The 19,414-nt window shown below is 39.0% G+C and overlaps 1 protein-coding gene across 2 annotated transcripts; it reads right to left on the bottom strand.

Annotated features, from left to right (window-relative positions):
* Window positions 1-686: 686 nt before the first annotated feature.
* smpx (small muscle protein X-linked) lies at window positions 687-15,382 on the bottom strand. Of its 2 annotated transcripts, none has more exons than XM_067578668.1 (5): window positions 15,288-15,382; window positions 9,533-9,592; window positions 5,587-5,673; window positions 5,082-5,234; window positions 687-1,478 (listed from the first exon to the last, which is right to left on the bottom strand). In XM_067578668.1, exons 2-4 carry the CDS (start codon window positions 9,566-9,568, stop codon window positions 5,085-5,087), a joined length of 273 nt encoding a protein of 90 aa, XP_067434769.1. In that variant the 5' UTR covers window positions 9,569-9,592; window positions 15,288-15,382; the 3' UTR covers window positions 687-1,478; window positions 5,082-5,084. The 2 variants fall into 2 exon arrangements, with proteins under 2 accessions (XP_067434769.1, XP_067434768.1); XM_067578667.1 differs by lacking the exon at window positions 15,288-15,382 and adding an exon at window positions 14,446-14,604.
* Window positions 15,383-19,414: the final 4,032 nt, after the last annotated feature.

Below are 19,414 nucleotides of genomic sequence, written 5' to 3'. Positions count from 1 at the left end.
GGACGCCATATTGGTTTGACGCAAAAGACACCAATTGGCTGAGCATGTTCCTTATCCAGACTCCTACCAATGATGTAGTGACGTTACCTTCTGAGAATTATGGGAAGTAGCCGAAAGTAGAAAGTAAAAATGGCTTCATTCATGTAAATGGGAAAGAGCGCACATGCTCCCATCGACCTGCACTAAACTGATTCTCAGAAATATGGAACAAAGCACGTCCCGCATCAGTTCAATACGGAACACGTCTTTTAGATTCCAAATACGGGACAATTCTGTATTTTACAGTGTTCCCGTATTTAACGGTGTTCCCAGTAAGCTAGCGTTCACCTCCACACTCCTTATTTGGAAGGTCCTGGTTTCAAATGGAAAACATGGCGCCGACCATAAGCTACAACTCTGAGCTTCAAACAAGCTCCAATGCAAACCAAAGGGTGACGTCACACCTCAATATGTCCATCTTTTTATACAGTCAGTGTTGGATAACAATGGGAGCTCTATTGGACAGACAATAAAGGACAATAAATTATATCAGGATCAGTGTTGGTTTTGGTCTTTTTATGGGATTTGTTGATAATAGAGAAAAATATAGAATATCATCAGACTTATCCTTTAACTCTAAAAGACATCGCCGTTCTCCTTTACTTTAATAGCAGATGCAACCAGTAATAAATTGAAGAGTTTGGTGATTATTTGAACCATCTTGATTTATTGCAGTATTTTCCTGAAGATAGCAGTTTCTGGGAATCATAACAATGAAACAACAAAAATATTATAATTTCAAAACCAAAAAAGAAGTACAGTTGAACTTATATCCTGTCACCTGTTGTGAACAACATTTAGAAATGAATAATTTAATAGAAAGCATCAGTATAAATCAGTGCTGAATAGTTTGAAAGTACGGAAAAGAAGTGTCTTCATGTTGTTCATCACAGAGTTAGAAGGGGAATCACAGTTTTTGCTTTTGTCAAGGTGGATTCCTTGAATTCATGTCGATTGTCAACAAATGTCCATCGGATTTAAGATATTGCTTTTGTTAAAACAACCTCTAAAGCAAAAGTAGCAAAGAATATCCCTTTATTGCAATCCAACTTGCTTACTTCTAAAAGTCCAAGTAAAGTGGAGGCTCACCTGCAGTAGGAAGAAGTCAGATTATCTTGCTTTATCTCTACAGTACTTTTTATTTAAATGATGATTTAAATTTGGATTTAGAGACAAAACAACATCAACTGACACGGTAAGATAAACTGTATTTAGTGTTTCAACCTGTTAGAGTACTGATTGAAAGAGAGTTTGTGGATGTCTGCTTCCCGGTAGTTTTATAGGCTGAATCTTGAACACTTCCTGCAGACGTTGGCTTCACAGAGAGCTGTTGCCGAACATGTTGGGATTAGACTGTAGTTTGCTATTCTTCGGTGGCAGTGGGCAAGTCTGTGTCTATGAAGATTATCTGCCTTCCTCTCTCCGCCTGGCTGGGGCTCCTAGAAGAAAAAAAGACAGACAAAGACACTGTGAGGGCTTTTCACCATCTGTGTTCAGCTTTTTTGGACCCGAGAGACACAGCAGGACTGGGACAAGGAGAGGGCCGGGTCACTGATGCAGACCTTCTGTTAAGAAATATAAGATCTGGTTCTCTCTGTTCTTATCTCTCTCTTGACCCTTTTCCTCCCCCTCTGTCTGCCACATTTTCTGTTTATTTCTATCTCAAAGACTCAAGTTTTAGTCATACAAACACTTGTGCGAGGCATGCCTCCAGGCTTCAAGTTAAACATCAGTGCATGAGGCCAGCTATTGATATTACACTGAAGCCCAGTGGAAAAGACAAGAGGTTAACAGAGAAGCTAATAAAATGAGGCATAGGGTGCTCATTGGTTGCTGAGAAATCAATCATATTCCCATGCTAAATGATGTGTTAGTTAACTTAGCTGACCCTCCTAATTTGAAGCAGTTAAGCTAGCCTGCAGCTAAGTAGGTCCTCTGTATAATCAATATATATGGATTACATTGCCCTTTGTCTTAAATATTTAAGTTTTTTAGCTAATGATGGTTCAAAAATCTGCTTTTTAGCTCAAACATTAGCTTTGTACTACTATATACTACCAGTATAATACTAATTTTCATGGTAAACTCTTGTTGCAGTTAGTGTACTTTTTTGTTTTGTACTAACAGGAAGTGATACTCTATGATCAAAAGCATGTGGACACCCTTGCTCACATACTTTTGTGTACTTTTGGTTTGGGGTTGGGTTTTCAGTTAAAGGAGAATTTTAATACTACGGTATAAAAACAAAATTTTAGACAGTGATGTGCCTCCAACTTTGTGGCAACAGTTTGAAGAAGGCTCTTTCCTGTTTCAACGTGACAAAGCCAGGTCCATAAAGAAAAAAATTTTCCCAATTTGGTGAGGAAGAACTTTACTGGCCTGTACAGAACAACACCGACTGCGAGCCAGGCCTTCAACAACAGTTCCCAGAGTGCAGATCCCTGCAACCAGGTTCCATAGTCTTATGGAAAGCCCCCACAGAGGAGTGATCGAGGCTCTTGATTAATGCTTATGGTTTTGGAATATGTTCAACAACAACATATGGGTGTATTAATGTAGTGTCTGCATAGTTTTGGCTATGTAGTGAAGAAAATAAGAGCTGATGGACGGAATAGCTATGCCAGTTAAACTCCCCTAAAAGAAAACAAAATGTTTTTCCAATTTTTAATGTTTTCTGAGATCTTCCTCAAGCTTTTTTTATTGTATTTTTTTTTTTTTTTACAGCTGCTCCTTTTCCTTTGTGCACTGGATTGTGGGAAAAGCAGTATCCATTAAAAGCACACTCAAAAATCCACTGGTTTAGTGTGCATACTCATTTTTTGGAATATATCTAATTTTGTCACTTGTCCGGTGTGAACACACTCTTAACCTGCTTAAAATGAGTATGAACAGTCGTGTTATTTCTCTTTCCAGAGCAGCTCAGCCTGAGAGAAATGTGTCCATAACTAAAACTTCAATCATCAGCGTCTTCTTTTCTTTTTCCATCTCTGTCTCTCTCTCATTTATCTCCTACACAGCACTCCCACGTGGTTTGAGCAGGGCAGAACAACCACAGTGTTTGGATATTGCGGTTTTCGTGTCCCGCTGAGAAAGTCACAGCACAGACCTGCCCTTCAATGCACACACACACACACACACGTTTTTACTAAAACACACACACTCCTATAAAGTATAAATAGAGCCTGACTCAACCCCCTCCTGCCCACACACAGCGGCATCAACACACTCTGCTTGACCTAAACAAAGCAGCGCAGCCCACACTGACTCCCTGTGGCGGACTCCGACCACTGCATGTTATTATTGTAGAGATGAGATACTGATACCATCCAGTATCTGAAAGCATCATACTGTAACACAGATATAATGACACTGACATTGGCGTCTCATGGTTTGGTGTCTTTTATCTCATAAAATTTCAAACAGCTGTAATTCACCTAATATGCAGAGTTAAAAACATTTCTCTTTTTCATAAGTATCCCATCCCAAAGACACATAACTCCAGATTTTAGTCAAGACAGTAGGAGTCATGAAAGCGTGAACAAATATGTGTCCCTTTTCACTCACTCACTATGAACTTAGACCCTATGAAACGTGTTAACACGCCTTAATTAGTAACAGCTCCTATTTAAATGGTTTATAACACACTATAATGTAGTTGTGAACAGATGTAAGTATTTAATAATGTATTTTACAACAACTCCTCCTGTGGGCACCCATAAGTGGAAGCTGGTGTTTAAACAGATGACTAATGACAATATAGTAAAACACAGTTGTAATGATATAAAACATATCTTCATTGGAGAAGTTGTAAGTGCAGACAAATACTGTATATTATTAAACACTTTCACAACTGTTTATGGTGTCTTATAAATCATTTATGAAATATTTGTATACTGCATATGGATGTTAAATAGGAAAATGACTTATGGCTTATTTTGGCCCCGTACTGTGAGTACAGTAGGTCCCGGCTTTAAACATGACCTGGACAGCTGGGGTTTTTCTAGTTTGCATGTCGTCCCAATGTCTGAGTGGTTTCCTCCCACAATCTAATGACATGCAGGTTGGGTGGATTTGAAACTCTGAAATGCTTGTAGACAACTTCATCTCCTAGAAGTTACATTTATACGCTACTAATTTGCAACAAATTAGCATATTTTAAAAGAAAACACATAATACCGCCCAGATGTGTGTTTACAACCTTTCTATTCTTAACTTTTATCAGTAACTCTGAACAAAAGCTACTCTCTGTGTACTGTGTACATGTGGACCTGTGTTTGTAGAGTACTGTTTTAATATACATGGATTTGCATCATTCACAAAGAACCAGTGACTCAAATTGTAAACTGAGCTCTGTGCCTCTGTAGTTTGGTTCTGATTTGCATTTTTCTCTTTGGACTCTTTAAGCCCGAGGTGTCAGCACTGGACAACACTCAACAGAGTCGTGGCACAAAATTCCAATTAAGCTGTTATCATCGATGGATCAGCGGTGTGTCCAGATACCGACGATGATAAATACACAAATTACCTCAGGATTAGTTTGCACCTGTACAATCTAATGCAATCCAAACAGTGGTGGAAAAAATCCTACCTTTGTAAAGGTTATGATGTTCAGTTTTCTAACAAGTTAAATGTGTCAAAATTTTAAAAAAAGGACTCAGCATAAATAAAATATCATCAAACTCTTTGCAGTTTGTTTTTCTTAAATAGATCCTCATTAAAACCACAAAAAATACTTTTTTAATTGTTTTATCACCTTGATTCTTCTTGATTTTGCCTAATTTTTATGAGAATTGCTTATAAACATGATCAAAACAATGCATTTCTTCTGTTTAGGGACTCCATTGTGGTTAAATACAATGGATTTTCACATTATGTAAAGTATGTGATTGGTGTTGACAGAACTTTCTACGCAGGAATCCCAATTCCCAAATAAGTCTATTTGAAATTCTGTTAGAGCTTTATAACAGCTGTCGATAACTCATTTACCCCCAAAGAAAAAAAAAACCCAAATGATGTGGAAAACAGGATTCATGACCACCGACCTGTTAATCCTTGGTGACCCATCGTAGTTCGCTCTTGACGTTCTGCAGCTCTGATAGGTTAACGGCAGGCCCAGGCAGTTTCACTGCACCCGGCAACGCCTTCTTTTCCTCCGGCGTCTGGGGAGCATCCCTCTGCTGCTCTGGCGAATGAGCCTGAGGAAAAATAAATAAATAAAATCAGAATACAAACAGAGGTACATACTGTCATGGAGCTGCATGTGTCAACAAATATGTCTTCAAAATAAAATGTGTACAATGTGCATCATGGTTCTTTAAATCATCTCTCTACACTAAATATTATACATCGAGGAGGGTATTCAGTGTATGTGTGTGTGCTTTTTAGCTGCTTGAAAACATTACTTGCAATTACAAGTTACTCCATTAAAACTTATGAATATGAACAAAGTAAAATAGTGCAAAGGAAATGAGTTTGCATACAAAATAATCTATATTTTATAAATCTATAGAAACTGTATAAGTGTGTGTGTCTCCTGTGTTGTCTCACCTCCTCTGTGTCTACTGTCTCCTCTCTCCTCTTGACAGGATGTCCCGCCCCTGGACGCAGAGCTCCCATCGGGATGTTCAAATTAGCCTGACGGACAGCAAGACTAGCCAATGAGATACTTTCAACACTTACACAAATAAAGTTTCCTGTCTCTGCGTCTGTGCATGTGCGTGTGTCTGTGCGTGTGTATACTCATGCTATTTCTTAAAAACCTCTTGTTTTGATTATCACCATTACTTCCCGGTATCATCGTATCCCTAAAAGGGACTTGTGTCTTTATGAAAATAGGGACACACACACACACACCCACACACACACACACACACACACACACACACACACACGCAAATAAATACACTCACAGAGCTCAGAGATCTGCCTGCTAACTTGATGTTCTAATGCTGCCTGCCCTGAAGCCCTGTCACTTGGATTTGATTTGTGTTTTGTATTGTACTGTACTGTAATGTATTGTATATATGCTCATATTGTACAGCTGTACAGAGAGGGAGTGTGGTGTGTGTGTTACTGAGGATTCTGGCTGTTGTTTCATGAGAGAGTTTTATTTTTTTTTCCCCCAGAAGATTAAAGTTAGAAGGTTGGAAGGAAAGTTCTGGAAAAAAAAAAAAAAATCACCTCATTCACAGCATGTTTGCTAAGATTTGTATCACTGTAATGTTGCTTTGGCTGGGATTGTTTACTGTCTTACGCTTAGCGTGCTCACAGACACCTTCTGACATTTCAACAGGCGCAACCAAAGATTACTGTAAAGGAATATTTCATCCTAAATTGAAAATTCAATCATTATACTCACCCGTATGTCTGTTCAAATCCAATTAACACACCAAAAAAAAGCCCCTAAACTCTTAAGTCCATCTCAGTCTCCCCCCACATTATTAAAGGGTTATTACAACTTGTGTTGCCATTGGTTTTACTGGTTATCACAAGCAGTCAGAAAGCCACAAAGGTTAATCAAATGTATTTCCATAAGAAAATTAAAAAGATGTAATTAAAACTATCGTAAACATTCAGGTCAACTGACAGACCAACCTCTCAACTCCTGGGATTATTAGGAGCATTGTTTCTGCACTCACTTGTAGTTTTATCTCCAAATAAAGTGGTTAAGATGATCTGAATAAACTGGTCACTGGTTTACAACCTGTGTCATCCTCTGACTGCTTGTGTTTGTTGCCCCGTTGGACAGATTTTTAGCAGTGTTGCCACAATCTCAGCAGTTACTTTGGTGTTTTTATAAACAGTTGAACTGATTGCCAGAGCTACAAAAATGAGGCTCAAGTTGTAATAAGCATTCCCTCAAAGGACCGTGCCAGTGTATTTGCGAGTTTTAGTTCTTTAAAGGGGCATTCCAGCAATTTAGTAGTGCACTTACACACCATAAAGTTAGGAGACTCACAAGAGAGAGGGGGTTAAAGCTTCCCTAACCCTACATTTCCCATAATGCAAGTGGATTTTCAAGATTCTGATATGAATGAAAAGCAACAGATGCCTGGCTGAAACAATAAAAGATGTACATTCAAATTCCTCACATCACCATGGTTTAGCTGCTATGTAAAGTATATGTGATTTGCATTCTTCTAAAAATGTTTCCAAACAGCGCACAGTGTTTTATAGCCAAACAAACTGCATCGAGGGCCTAAATATCTGGTATTATTTATCATATTCATCTTCACTCCTCTCACCAGTAATGCACACGCCCGGTTAGACTCTCTTGTTGTGTGTATATTTTACTGCCAGAGCAATGTCAGTGAAAAGTAGGTGTTAGAGTGGTAAATATTGGACTTTGGCACCCGTACTGGAAACACTGGTTACAAAATGTCTCAGTGGTGCTTCTCAAACTGTTTGGATGAATTGAATGGGCTCTTTATGCTTGCTTTTTGGGGGCTATAAAAAGATGACCATTAATCTGGTGGAGGCTGAGATGGAACAGAAGAGTCTAACTGGTCAGCCAGTCCTACCAGAGCTTTTGAGTGACATGAGGGTTGAGAAAAAAAAAGTTTATTTGGAAGGTGAACTAATCCTTTAAGCTCGCCTCTTGAGTAAACTTGTTTAAAGTGTTGTGTGAACATGTGGGGAAAGGCTAGATAAGGAGGGGGAGGCTCCAGACATTTAGGAGCAACAGGGCGTGAAAAAAAAACAACAACCTTTCAATCAGGCTTTTATCCAATATTCAAGTGTTGAAAAGCGTTTTCTTCTGCCGCAGTGTCCTTGAGCAAGACACTTAATCCCTATATGTATTTAGTTAAGCAAGCAGATGATTTATCCTGCTTATTCTTTGGCCTAGATGTGATATTACCAACTCATGGCCAAACAGCTTTAATGTACTTGTGCAGTACATTTGCCAATTCTAACAGCCACTCTGGCTGCGACTCAACAATGTCAGTCTGGCACCTGTTTTCTATTTTATAGCAGTGTCTAATTTAAAATGGGGATCTATAGGAGCCATAAGCCTCTGTGGCCAACAGTGGAATCAATTTTTTTTGTTCTGCACAGGCCAAACGATAGAGGACCATACTGGTGTTTGTGCAAGTTTTAGTCCAAATTAGACGTAACTGTTTTGGCTAATTTCCTGCTTTCCAGCCAATGATTGCACTAGTTTCCATTTATTTAAGTGCAGTATAAGAAGCAAACTGCAAATACGTAATTCTAAATCAAAAAAAGGTAATGCACTAATGCACTTTTGTTGCTTCTTTAAGGGTCTAAGTTGTACTATCGCTGCATGTCAGTGTGATCATAATGAAAATCCTCACTCATGGTGTGTTCAAGAAGGCTCCGACACCCAATAATTGAGAATTGGCTGCCAAAACTTTAAATTAATCCTTATGTTTGTGCTACTGTATGTTGTAAGAAAATCAAACCCCTGATACAAACAATAAGGAAACACGGACATTGTGAATGGTATCATGTAAATTCGGTCAATTCAGCAGCCGACTCTCTAATTTTGGGATTTTCCGAGCTGTTGTGAATATAACAATGACAAAAAAAGATCCCATTTGAAACTGCATTACCACACTACAATAATATACTGATTTTCATAGTGTAGTGATTAAATGAAAACCAACACCTGTCTGGAAAAACAATCCCTTCTTACAAAGATATGGTTCATTTTTAAAAATGTTAAAGAATAGAGGTAATTTTTTGATTATTGTAATAATAATTTGTAATGACATTCAATGTGCAAAGCCACTGGCATGGTGATTAAAAGAAAGCTTTTTTTTCCTTCTTTTTGTTGAAAATGTTTTTACTGTGAAGCTGTTCTGCTGTTCTTTGCGATTAACTTAAATGTACGACAGAGTGCCGAGACTGATTCTTTGACTGTCTGCCGCAAGTGTCGGAACTAAAAAACCTCATGTTTGTTTTGTACCGATATTTCAAAATCCGCTGTCCTGATGCCTAACTCATGGTTAGACAAGAAAATGAGCACAAGGTGAAGAGAGACGACGGACAAAACCCTCTCTGACATGCACACGCAAAGCCATTAACACACACACACACACACACACACACGACACACACACATTTACAAATACAGACGGCTCCTGCATCCTTTGCCTCGCTAAAAACTCTGCACTAATAAAGCCTTGATACTGTATATGCACAGTCTGAACTGTAAAGTAAAGAACTGTATTTGCCTTTGCCAATAAATACTTAAATGTGCCATGTGGAGTCTTTATTTTAAAGAGGAGGGAAGGTTGTTTATAAGATGCTTTTATCCGATTTTATCCATGCAGAGAAGAAATCAAACCCATGCAGTGTTATTGACTAGTTGTGCCCACAGCAAGATCATGGACAAGATGTTTTGAAAGTAGTAAAGGGTTTTACAGAATTCTGCCTTCAACAAAGTTACACACACACACATATTCACACTCTGCACAACTACACCCACCAATGCAAACACTTTATTGTGCACACACAGAGGAAATTCTTTTACCTGAAGGGCCTTAACGTTGGACGATGGTTTGGACATAATCGCCCCGGTAAGTCCACTGACCTGGAGGAAGCACAGATCACAGACATTCAGCTGTGTGTGTGAGAGAGAGAGTGTGTGTGTGTGTGTGTATGTGTGCACTTCGGGGGACACTGCCACTCTGTTTCTGTGGGTTTTCAAGGCCCGGGATAGCATTTCAGTTGCTTAGCGACTCTTACAGAGAGAGGCAGGTAGAGGAACTGTTCTCTGAATCATTCATGAGAGGGACACAGAGGGACAGCAGGGAAATGACAAAATAAAAGTGTAACAGCATGTGTGTGTGTGTGTGAGAGAGAGAGAGAAAACACTTGAATTAAATATGGTGATGTATAGGTGTACGGCAGGATAACTGGGAAATGTGACTCTAAATGCTTTCCACCTTCCTTTATTGACATTCGTTCCCTCTGAGCAGGAACAGCAGCAACAGGATCTAAATTGGCTTATCGATCACACCGACTGGCCTCAGTTCAAATCTCGACAAATGAGCTTGTCCTTCCAAAAAAAACATCACTGCAGGTCGTAAATTCAGCTGCCAAAAACGACCTATAGTTATGGCTAGATAGTTGGTTAGATGGAAAAAAGTAGCAAAAGCTGCAGGAAACCGCGAGTCTCATGTGCGAGTGTCAGTTATTTTTTAACAGTGACTTGTAATGATTTTGGAAAGCGGCGTATTACGCTCCAATGGATCATTCTGGAGTGCAGGTACAAACGAAATTTACAGTTATTTATCATTATAAATACTGTATTTAGTGCTATATTTTTATGATAGTCAACAAATCCAATGAAGACCAAAACCGACAATGTGTTAGTCCATCTCTCCCCTAACTTGTCTGCAGCATCCATCCATGAAGCCAATTCATTCCTACTGGATATGTAAATCTTTAAAAATGGGTCACAAATATATAGTTTCATCTCTATAAAAGGCTCACTAATTTGCTTAACCAGCTAGCTTTTAGCAAATGTTAAAGGTATACTATGCAGGATTTGTCAGTCGGTGTTTGTAAACACGCAGCATTCAAAGTTGGCCCCTCCTCCCTGGCTCAACTAGCGAAAGAGAGAGAGCAGCGTGGGTCGAGTGAGCTAGAGAGTGAATGAAGAGAGGGAGTGGCAGTAACGAGAACAAAGCCGTGAATCAGATAAATAAAACGTTATTTTCTGATTGTTGCACAAATAAACACGCCCACACCTCTGCACAACCCTGCAGGACAGTGTCGCATTGCTGGATTTTGTGTGAATGAAGCTTCATCCCGTCCGCTGCGGCCTCTCTGCTCTGCATGTGTGTAACTCAGCCCCGCCCTCGGTCAACAGACACACAGACCTGCAGCTCCTTATATATCCATGACACAGAGAGCAAAGACGGAGACAGCGATGTAATCTGCTCGCTACACTACCAGTCCTGACCTCACACCCTGCACGTTGTTATTGGCTGCTGGCTACACGCCCAGAAGCTTCCTGAACACAGCAAAATAATAAGAAAATACAGGCAGAGGGCAGAGTCTGCAGATAAATACACCAGCACACACTTCTAGTGGGTCATAAGTGATGATTGAGAGGGATCACTTTGTCATTTTGTTGTGAGTCTATACCTTGTTTTTTTTTGGGAAAATCTTGCATAGTATACCTTTAACCAAACAGGAGTAAATAATGCATTTTTCTGTGGCATTATACCATGTGCTAGTGATAAAATTTGGTTTTGGTCAAGTCATGGGATTTGTTTACAATAAAAAAGATATACTCATGTCTGAAATCACTCCCTTGTTCACTTATGCTCATTATATCATTTACAATCAATGGTTTACTGTATAATGAGCAGCTGTAATTTAACAGGTCACTAACTTTTGGCCTCAGTCTTTAAGCATAATATGTAGCCATCAGCTGATATTAAGCTAACGGTATTCGGTGCTACCGTTAGCTTAATATTGGCTTAATATTAGCCACAATTGATAAAATCTTAAAGCAACAGTTGTCATTTCAGCTGGCTAGAAATGTGAAGCCTGTTTTTGTTTTTGAAATCAAGAACCCATTCTTTCAAAAAATAAAAAATCTAAAAATGTTCAGTGGTAACTGTTAAATCTGCCACCATTATCATTGTAATCTAAATACTGTTGCACAAAAATGGAAATCTAAACAGCCGAGGCTTAGGGAACAATCAATTGAGAAGGTTTCTGATAAAATAAAATAAAAGATTTCCTAATTTCCTGTAAATCCCTCACTGTGTGCCCACCCTTCCTCATTTCCTCTCTGTCTCTTTTCAGTTATTTTCTACTCTATCTTCTGCCACTTCACAGATCAACACTGACCCAAGTGGCTTCTAATCGTAGAAGTTTCCATGGCCTATTTAGCTTATCTACCAGTCGCTCAGAGCGGAGTGAGTGGAGGACCAGAGAAACAGAGTGTGCCTCCCTCAGGCTCTGCGGCTGCTGCATTCAGTGGCAGCGCTTAGATACTGTTTCCAAGGTGCTGTTTGTACAACAACATACAGTAAGGGCTTTGCTGTCCTTGACATGAAAGCAAAAGCCTGGACACCACACTGCACAACCGCAGACATGCACACACAGGCTCATGCATACGCACAACGTGATGATATTTATGTTGGCCATGAGTAGCAGCTGCCCCCCCCTGACGCCACACAGCAAAGCCTGACAAGCCCTTTCACTTTCACACACACACTCTGTCACACACACACACATACACACACACACACAGACGCTACGGAAGCCAAGAACGGCCGTGCTTGCATTTTTTTTTTTTTTTAATATCAATATCTGTCACGAGATCAAAAGTTAATTATTTCGTTATCTCGAGAAAACGAGCTTTGTTATCGCGAGATAGCGAGATAATCAACACCTTATCATGAGAAAACAAAAGGTCGTTTCCTCTTATTACTTATAATGTTTATCAGAGATCAGGAGCGCCATGCCAGCGTGTGTAGATGGCATCTTGACAACAGTAGCAACCAATTTAAGCTGAAAATGTCAGATCATTACGTACCCATTGTTATTGACACCACTTTTATCATCTGTGTCATGGCTAAATGGCAGGTTGATTATAATATGATGGGATGTTTCAAGTACCAAACAAAACCTTTCAAGCATTTTCATTCTATGAGACTTAATGAGAGAAAGGAAAGTGGGTTGGCGATAGGGAATAAGAACAAACATTATTTGAACCCACGTCATTAAGAGCCACCTGTAGGTTTCTTGAGCTTTATCTAAATAGTTGAGCTTTCCACGTGAGGGAGACATGGAGAGGCGAAGACAAATGGGAACGAGCTCCACCCGTGATAAATCTTGTGATGAATTATCTCGAGAAATCCGCCTTTTGTTTTCTCAAGATAACGAGATCATCAACCCATTATCACCAGAAAACAAAAGGTCATTTCCTCTTATTACTTATAATGTTTATCAGAGATCAGGAGTGCTATGCCAGCATGCAAAGATGGCGTCTTGACAACAGTAGCAACTGATTTAAACAGAAAATGTCAGATCATTAAAAGCCACCTGTAACGTTCACGTGCTTGTTCTAAATAGTAGAGCTATCCATGTGAGGGAAACAACTCGAGATAATGAGATAAACTAACTTGTGATCTCAAGATAACGACATTCAAAACAACAATTGCAAGCATGGCCGTTCTCGGCTTCCGTACAAACACAACTATTCCACTTATTCCACTATACTTTCAACTATTCAAATTTCCAAATGTTGAAACCTTTTAAATCTCTGTGCAGATGACCTTACAAAAATGCTCTTTGACGTGCATTGTGTCTGTGGGTGTGTGAACGAGTGTGTGCAGGCATCAGTGCGTGAAGTTATTACTGTACTTCAGGAACATCAACAAGAGGACATGTTTAGAGAGCTGAAGCTGCATGTACAGTATGGAAAAAAATGCATGAGTAAAAAAAAAAGAGATTTGCTCCTTTGTTGATCAATTAGCTTAAAGGATAATAAGATTGAGGATATTTTATATTCTTTTTATCGTCAGCAAATCTCAATTAATTTATCACACTAACACGTACTTTCTATTATGCTAAAGTCTGATATAGCTTATTTCTCCGTGCCATCAACCTCCATTGTCGTCCATTGTTGTCGACTGTTCCACTGTTCATTTATTACCATTAACATGACACAACAAAGCACAACAAAACTCTATGATTGTCCACCTCTTTTTAAAGCAATATTCTGATGTTTTGGGGAGTATTTTTATCCACTTTGTTGCCAAGAGACACTAGAGCCAGCAGCCGATTAGCTTAGCTTAGCATAAAGACTGGAAACAAGGATTAACAGCTAGCCTAGCTCTGTACAAAAGTAAAAAAAAATAAAATAAAATAAAAAAACAGCACCGCTAAAGTTCACCATGTTATATCTGTGTTGTTTAATTTGTGCAAAAACTTAAATTTAAACATAAGACGTTATGGTTTTAAAGGGGATCATGTGCAGAAATATAGCTAGTTTTTATGCTAAGCTAAGCTAACTGTTTCCTGGATTTGGCTTTATGTTTAGTGTACAAGTCAATCTTCTCATCTAAGAAAGGGAATAAGCACACAGGGAAGCTATAAAATACTGCTAAAATGGACTGACACATTTTTGATTTGTTGACAAACAGTAAAAATTACAGAATAATGCCAACTTCACAAGTTATTATTTGTTGAAAAAGGACTAAATCGGTATTTTGAGGTGTAAATTTGTAAAAATATGGACACAAATAGTTTTCAGCTAAACATTGTATGGTCCTGCAATTTATCTTATATTTAACTTCCACACTGCTCCATTGAAAAACTACAAAATGCTGAATGGATATTACATTGAAGGTCTAAATCTACCTGCCAATCAAACACACAGCACCTTTAAAACACATAAGCAAAGCAAATGTAACTTACCTGTTGATGGCACAGTACTGTATCGTCTAATGGTCAATTCTATACTCTTGGACCTCTCTCGTTTGTTCACTTAAACTTTCTATCTATCTCTCATACATTCGTTTCCTCTCGACTCTCCATCTCTTTCTTTTTTCTTTCTCTTTTCTTCTTCTCCCCACCCTCTCTCTCTCTCTCTTTCTCCCTGCCTCTAAGTGGTAGAAGGATTCCTCTCATATCTGGGATTTGTTCTCACTATAAATAGAAGAGTGATACACAGAAGGGACCTGCTTTCTATCCACACACACGCACACACACACACACACACACATACACACACTTTCAGGCACACATGGACACACACAGAGACGGACCAAAACATAGCCAAACAGGAGCACAGGGCACTTGAATCTCCCTAACTTCAACATCTTTTTTAAGGTTTTTGAGCTATAATTAACGTAAAAATGTTCTGATGACTGAAATAATTTAACAGTAAAACCAAACTTCATTCAAAAAAATGGAAAAGTTATGTAAGTAAACTCTTAGCTAAAGATACTTACAAATGTTAGTGATATTCACATGCACATATCTGACATATATAGTAATTTTTTTGCTTGCAGTCCTGAAAAAAACCCTTCCTAATTTAAGTGACTAAAATGGCACTGCCCTATTTCTGATCTGACACTCATTCAAACATGCTCACACGCTCATACGCAGTGAAGTAGTTCTGCTGGTATATCTACATTTATACGCAGATGCACAAGCACAAGCCCAGACGGGAACTGTGATCTCACAGAGTTAAAGGTGTGTGTGTGTGTGTGTGTGTGAATGTGTGTGTGTGTGGGTGTGTGTGTCTGCTCTCTTACCTCCTGGCGTGTGTGTCTGCTCTGCCCTGCCTGCGCTCTCTCTGAGGTCCTCTTCAGCTACCTGACCTGTTTCCGCTCGTCCTGATTGGCTCGGAGAGACACGAAACTCCCTGAGTGGAACCCGACCCAGCGTTAAAAAAGTAGAATGAGTTTTAAGCCTATGTGTGTGTGTGTGTGTGCGTGTGTGTGTGTGTGTACCTTTCTACGCATGTGTTCATCTGTTCATCATCTCATCTGTTTTTATATGTTTGAAGTCCTTCAGGAGTGTGTGTGTGTGTGTATGTGAGTGTGTGTGTAGATTCCACCTACCTTTCTCTCAGGATTTTACTGAACTTTTCCTCAAATTAAGCTTTCCACCTTCATTGCATCCAAACACAGTGAACCCTTTTCTGTCTCTACTTCTAGTTGACTGTGTGCCCAGGTAGTAAAATAAAGCAACTCAGACTGTAGGCTTGTTATATATTTCAGACTATGCAAATACAACCCACGCATACACTGGTCTTACCTGTTGGCGAGGACAACCCTGGCCTATTACAGATAAACACCTTCATCTCTGAATGTGTTTATTGTATTTCTTTTACATCATGTACCTGTATGTCATGGAACAGTTTCTTCAATGGGTAGTTTAAGTTTTGTAATAAGCCCGGGCCGGAAATAACAACATGTGAAGGTTGAAACTGCACTACTGTGTAGCTGCTCTGCAGGTCTGTGGGTGTTCTAGCATGAGATAATATGCCTGATTGTTTTGCACACTTCCTCAGGATATGCAGATGCGGATGAAGTTTTGACATCTCTTGGCTCTATGGGCATGGCTGGATTACCAATCTGGGAATGAGAACTACCTCCTGGACCCAAATCCCCAGCAGCCTTAAAGGTCCCAGGATGGCTGTGTAACATTTAGTGTGTGGACATTTGAGTAAATGCAAATTTCTTTGGTAATACTCACCACTAAAGCCAAAATATGTATTAAAATGTCAAAGGGCTTAAGGTGGCTTGTGCATTTTTACCAAATTTTAGGGCCCTGTACTGAAAACTTTAAAAAAAACTATATTATTTCAGTTAACCTTGTGCTTAAGTGGTGCAAATGTATGTTTAATTAAATCACCACAAACCACCTGATCCACAGCAAACCTGCAGTTTGTGTAATCTGCTGTGTGCACTGTACAGTACATGATGAGCATTTAAAGATTGTTGGATACACACACTATAAGCAGAGACTGGGAAGGGGCCCACTGCTGCGGGCCCCCCCAGATGGGTTTACCCGGCCCTGCCATAGGAAAAGACAGACTTATGACCTCAGTGAGGACAATGAGACCATTTTAGCCTGATTGCACTTCCTCAAAGAGCTTTTTAGGACTAGAAGTTTAAGTTTGGGACAGCTCAGGTAGGTGTGCGTTAGCCGTAGGTTTGGGGCAAGGACCGAGATAGTAATTTAAATGAGGTAATAATGACTAATGCATGATGAGGCTAGTCAAATGAGTGATGAGTCCACCCTCTGATGTTTTCATCAGAGGTCAGATAATAGTTTTCACTGTCTGACAGTTTGTCTCTCTTGTCCGCAGGCAGCTGTTGAGTTGGCAGGAAATGAGAGGTTGGAGGCCACACGTTCGCGAGGGCATCTGTCCTCTGTTTGTCTGTGCAGGCTGCTCGTGTTGTTACACCACCTCGGCGGATAGCTGACATTTTTCACTTTTATTTTGGACATTTGCCTCACTGGCTGTGAGCAAACAGATCAGGTTTTTGGTGTCTCCTCGTTGTATTTACAGCATACGAGGCTCCTGACGAACATGTTTGTCGCACAGAATGACTGATTAAATTCAAATTTCTGTCACCAGCGCTGACTGTCCACAGCAATATTGTCAATAAATAAAGAAGCGGATCAAAAGAAAAGAAAGAAAGAAGTGAGTTCCAGATATTTGTAACATGAGTCATCACATTTCTTCTATAAAACATTTATATGCTGGCAGGCTTGAGGCTCTGTGGACGGTGAATTGTGTCGATATTCATTTGCATAAACACACAAGGCTTTATTCACAAGCAGTTTTATGTTCCCTTGGCCACATTTATGGCCAAATGAGTCAGACTAGGTGCTTGTCTCCCTGTTGTCTCTGAATCGGGGCCATCAACATTTATTGGAGTCCTTTTGACCTCCTGGCCTTTTGGCAGGGTGAAATCCAATATCCAGACACTCACTTTCATTTATATTGCTGCAGCTCGGCCAAAGTATCTCTCCAAACCCTGTGATCCTGATCGATTATTCTGTGCTCCATTTTAAGGGCTGGTGCTGCCTTAAGGTGCTTTTGGTAAACTCATGCTTCAAACATATGGAGTTTTATTTCTTTTTAAATATATTTTTTCCCCTTTGAAGTCATTAAAAATGAAAAGTGAAAAGTAGCAAATGTGCATCACTTATCCATGATATAAATATACTGTACAATACAATTGATTTAATGTATAGGAAACAATAACATGATAATAGAATACATAATCTACCACTACCAGTTAAAGTGTACACAGCTTGCAGGTTGAAGCATATTGAAAAACAATCTGACATATTCACAACTTCACACAATGACTTATTTTAATGTTGACAGACAAAAGTGCCTTTCAAATGAATGTAAACTGATCGCAGTCACAACCAGGATGATTTCTCTCTGCACAAGGACACACCGGTTGTCTCGCCTCCCTGGGTTTAATATTGGAATTACACGTTGACAGTTATAAATCACATTAAACGCATCACTGAAAACATAATAATGCAATAACATTGAATTTGCTTGATTTACCACCTTGATAAGTCATTTATGAGCATTCAAATGAGCTATCAAATGAGAAGTGCAAAGTCCAAGTGCAAACTGTGATAGATAGATAGATAGAGAGATAGAGAGATAGATAGATAGATAGATGGATAGAGAGATAGATAGAGAGATAGATGGATAGAGAGATAGATAGATAGATAGATGGCTAGATGGATAGATGGATAGATGGATAGATAGATAGATAGATTAAAGGAAAAATTATATACAAGAACTTTATAGACTCATTTAAAATAGAATAAATACAATTAGAATACAGACTTGAATGTACTATTTGCAGAAAATACACCCTTTGATGATATAAATGTACGATAATACACTGTACATTTAGAATAAAACATTTATACAATCTAATGCAACAGCTCTTCCATAAATTCTACTTTTATGAAGCTTATACATTTTCAGTTTTTGTTGACATTGTCAGAAAGGTGATAGTTCTAGTTTGTTATTGAGGTCGTAGTGGCAGGTGGTCGTGGTTTACTGGAGTGAATTATATTGAAAAGTGTTCCTAATATTTTGCTACCCTCATGTATCTTAGTGTGGTGGACAAAATATTAGGAACATCTTTCAGTATAATGCACTCCAGTTCACCACCACTCACTATGACCTCAATAACAAAGATAAAGTAGAATTATCACTTTTCTGACAACGTAAACAAAAACTGAAAAACGTATAATTGCTTCATAAACCTAGAATGTATAGCAGAGCTGTTGAATTGTATGGGTGTTCCTAATAAAGTGCTTGGCGTGAATGTATGGAGATTATACTAGTAACAAATTATTAACTGACTGAGCTCACAGGTTTTAAAATCTTCTAAAACAGCTCACAAGATGCAATTTTCACAAATATTTTCCTTTTCTTAAAAGGGTTTTTACAAGGAATGTTCTGTCGTTCAACACTTGGTGGCGTTAGTGCTCTGTTTGGTTGCACTTTGTTATAAGAACACAAAGAAGTATAAGAGGAGGCACCAGAAATGGGTGGAGGAAAACAATCAAAATAATGCATTAATTGCTTCTGATGGTTTGTCAGCACTCACAAGCATCAGGCTCAGGAAATCATGCAGATAAGATATTCTGTTTGAAGTACATCATATAATACACAGATTACACAATAAGGGTTTGACAGTTTGCTTTATTTGGGTTCTTTTAGGTGTGGAAGGAAACGAGGGTGTGGATATAATGGCTAAATAATCACTTAAATCACAGTCAGTCAGTATGAAGGTTCCTTTGATTAAAACTGAGGTCAAATCTATCATTAAGAGTCAAATGCAAAAGGTGTGGCAAGAATACTGGGACATCAATGACACAGGAA

Source organism: Thunnus thynnus, chromosome 21, assembly GCF_963924715.1.
Source record: "Thunnus thynnus chromosome 21, fThuThy2.1, whole genome shotgun sequence".
NCBI lineage: Eukaryota > Metazoa > Chordata > Actinopteri > Scombriformes > Scombridae > Thunnus > Thunnus thynnus.
This window is presented reverse-complemented; position numbering and strand designations above follow the sequence as displayed.

Bases quoted from the DNA above. Each gene is read 5' to 3' on its own strand.
- smpx (XM_067578668.1), bottom strand. From the start codon at position 9,568: ATGTCCAAACCATCGTCCAACGTTAAGGCCCTTCAG. The intron at 5,674-9,532 runs GTAAAAGAATTT...GCTGTCCGTCAG, and splicing joins CCAACGTTAAGGCCCTTCAG to GCTAATTTGAACATCCCGAT. The intron at 5,235-5,586 runs GTGAGACAACAC...ATTTTTCCTCAG, and splicing joins AGACAGTAGACACAGAGGAG to GCTCATTCGCCAGAGCAGCA.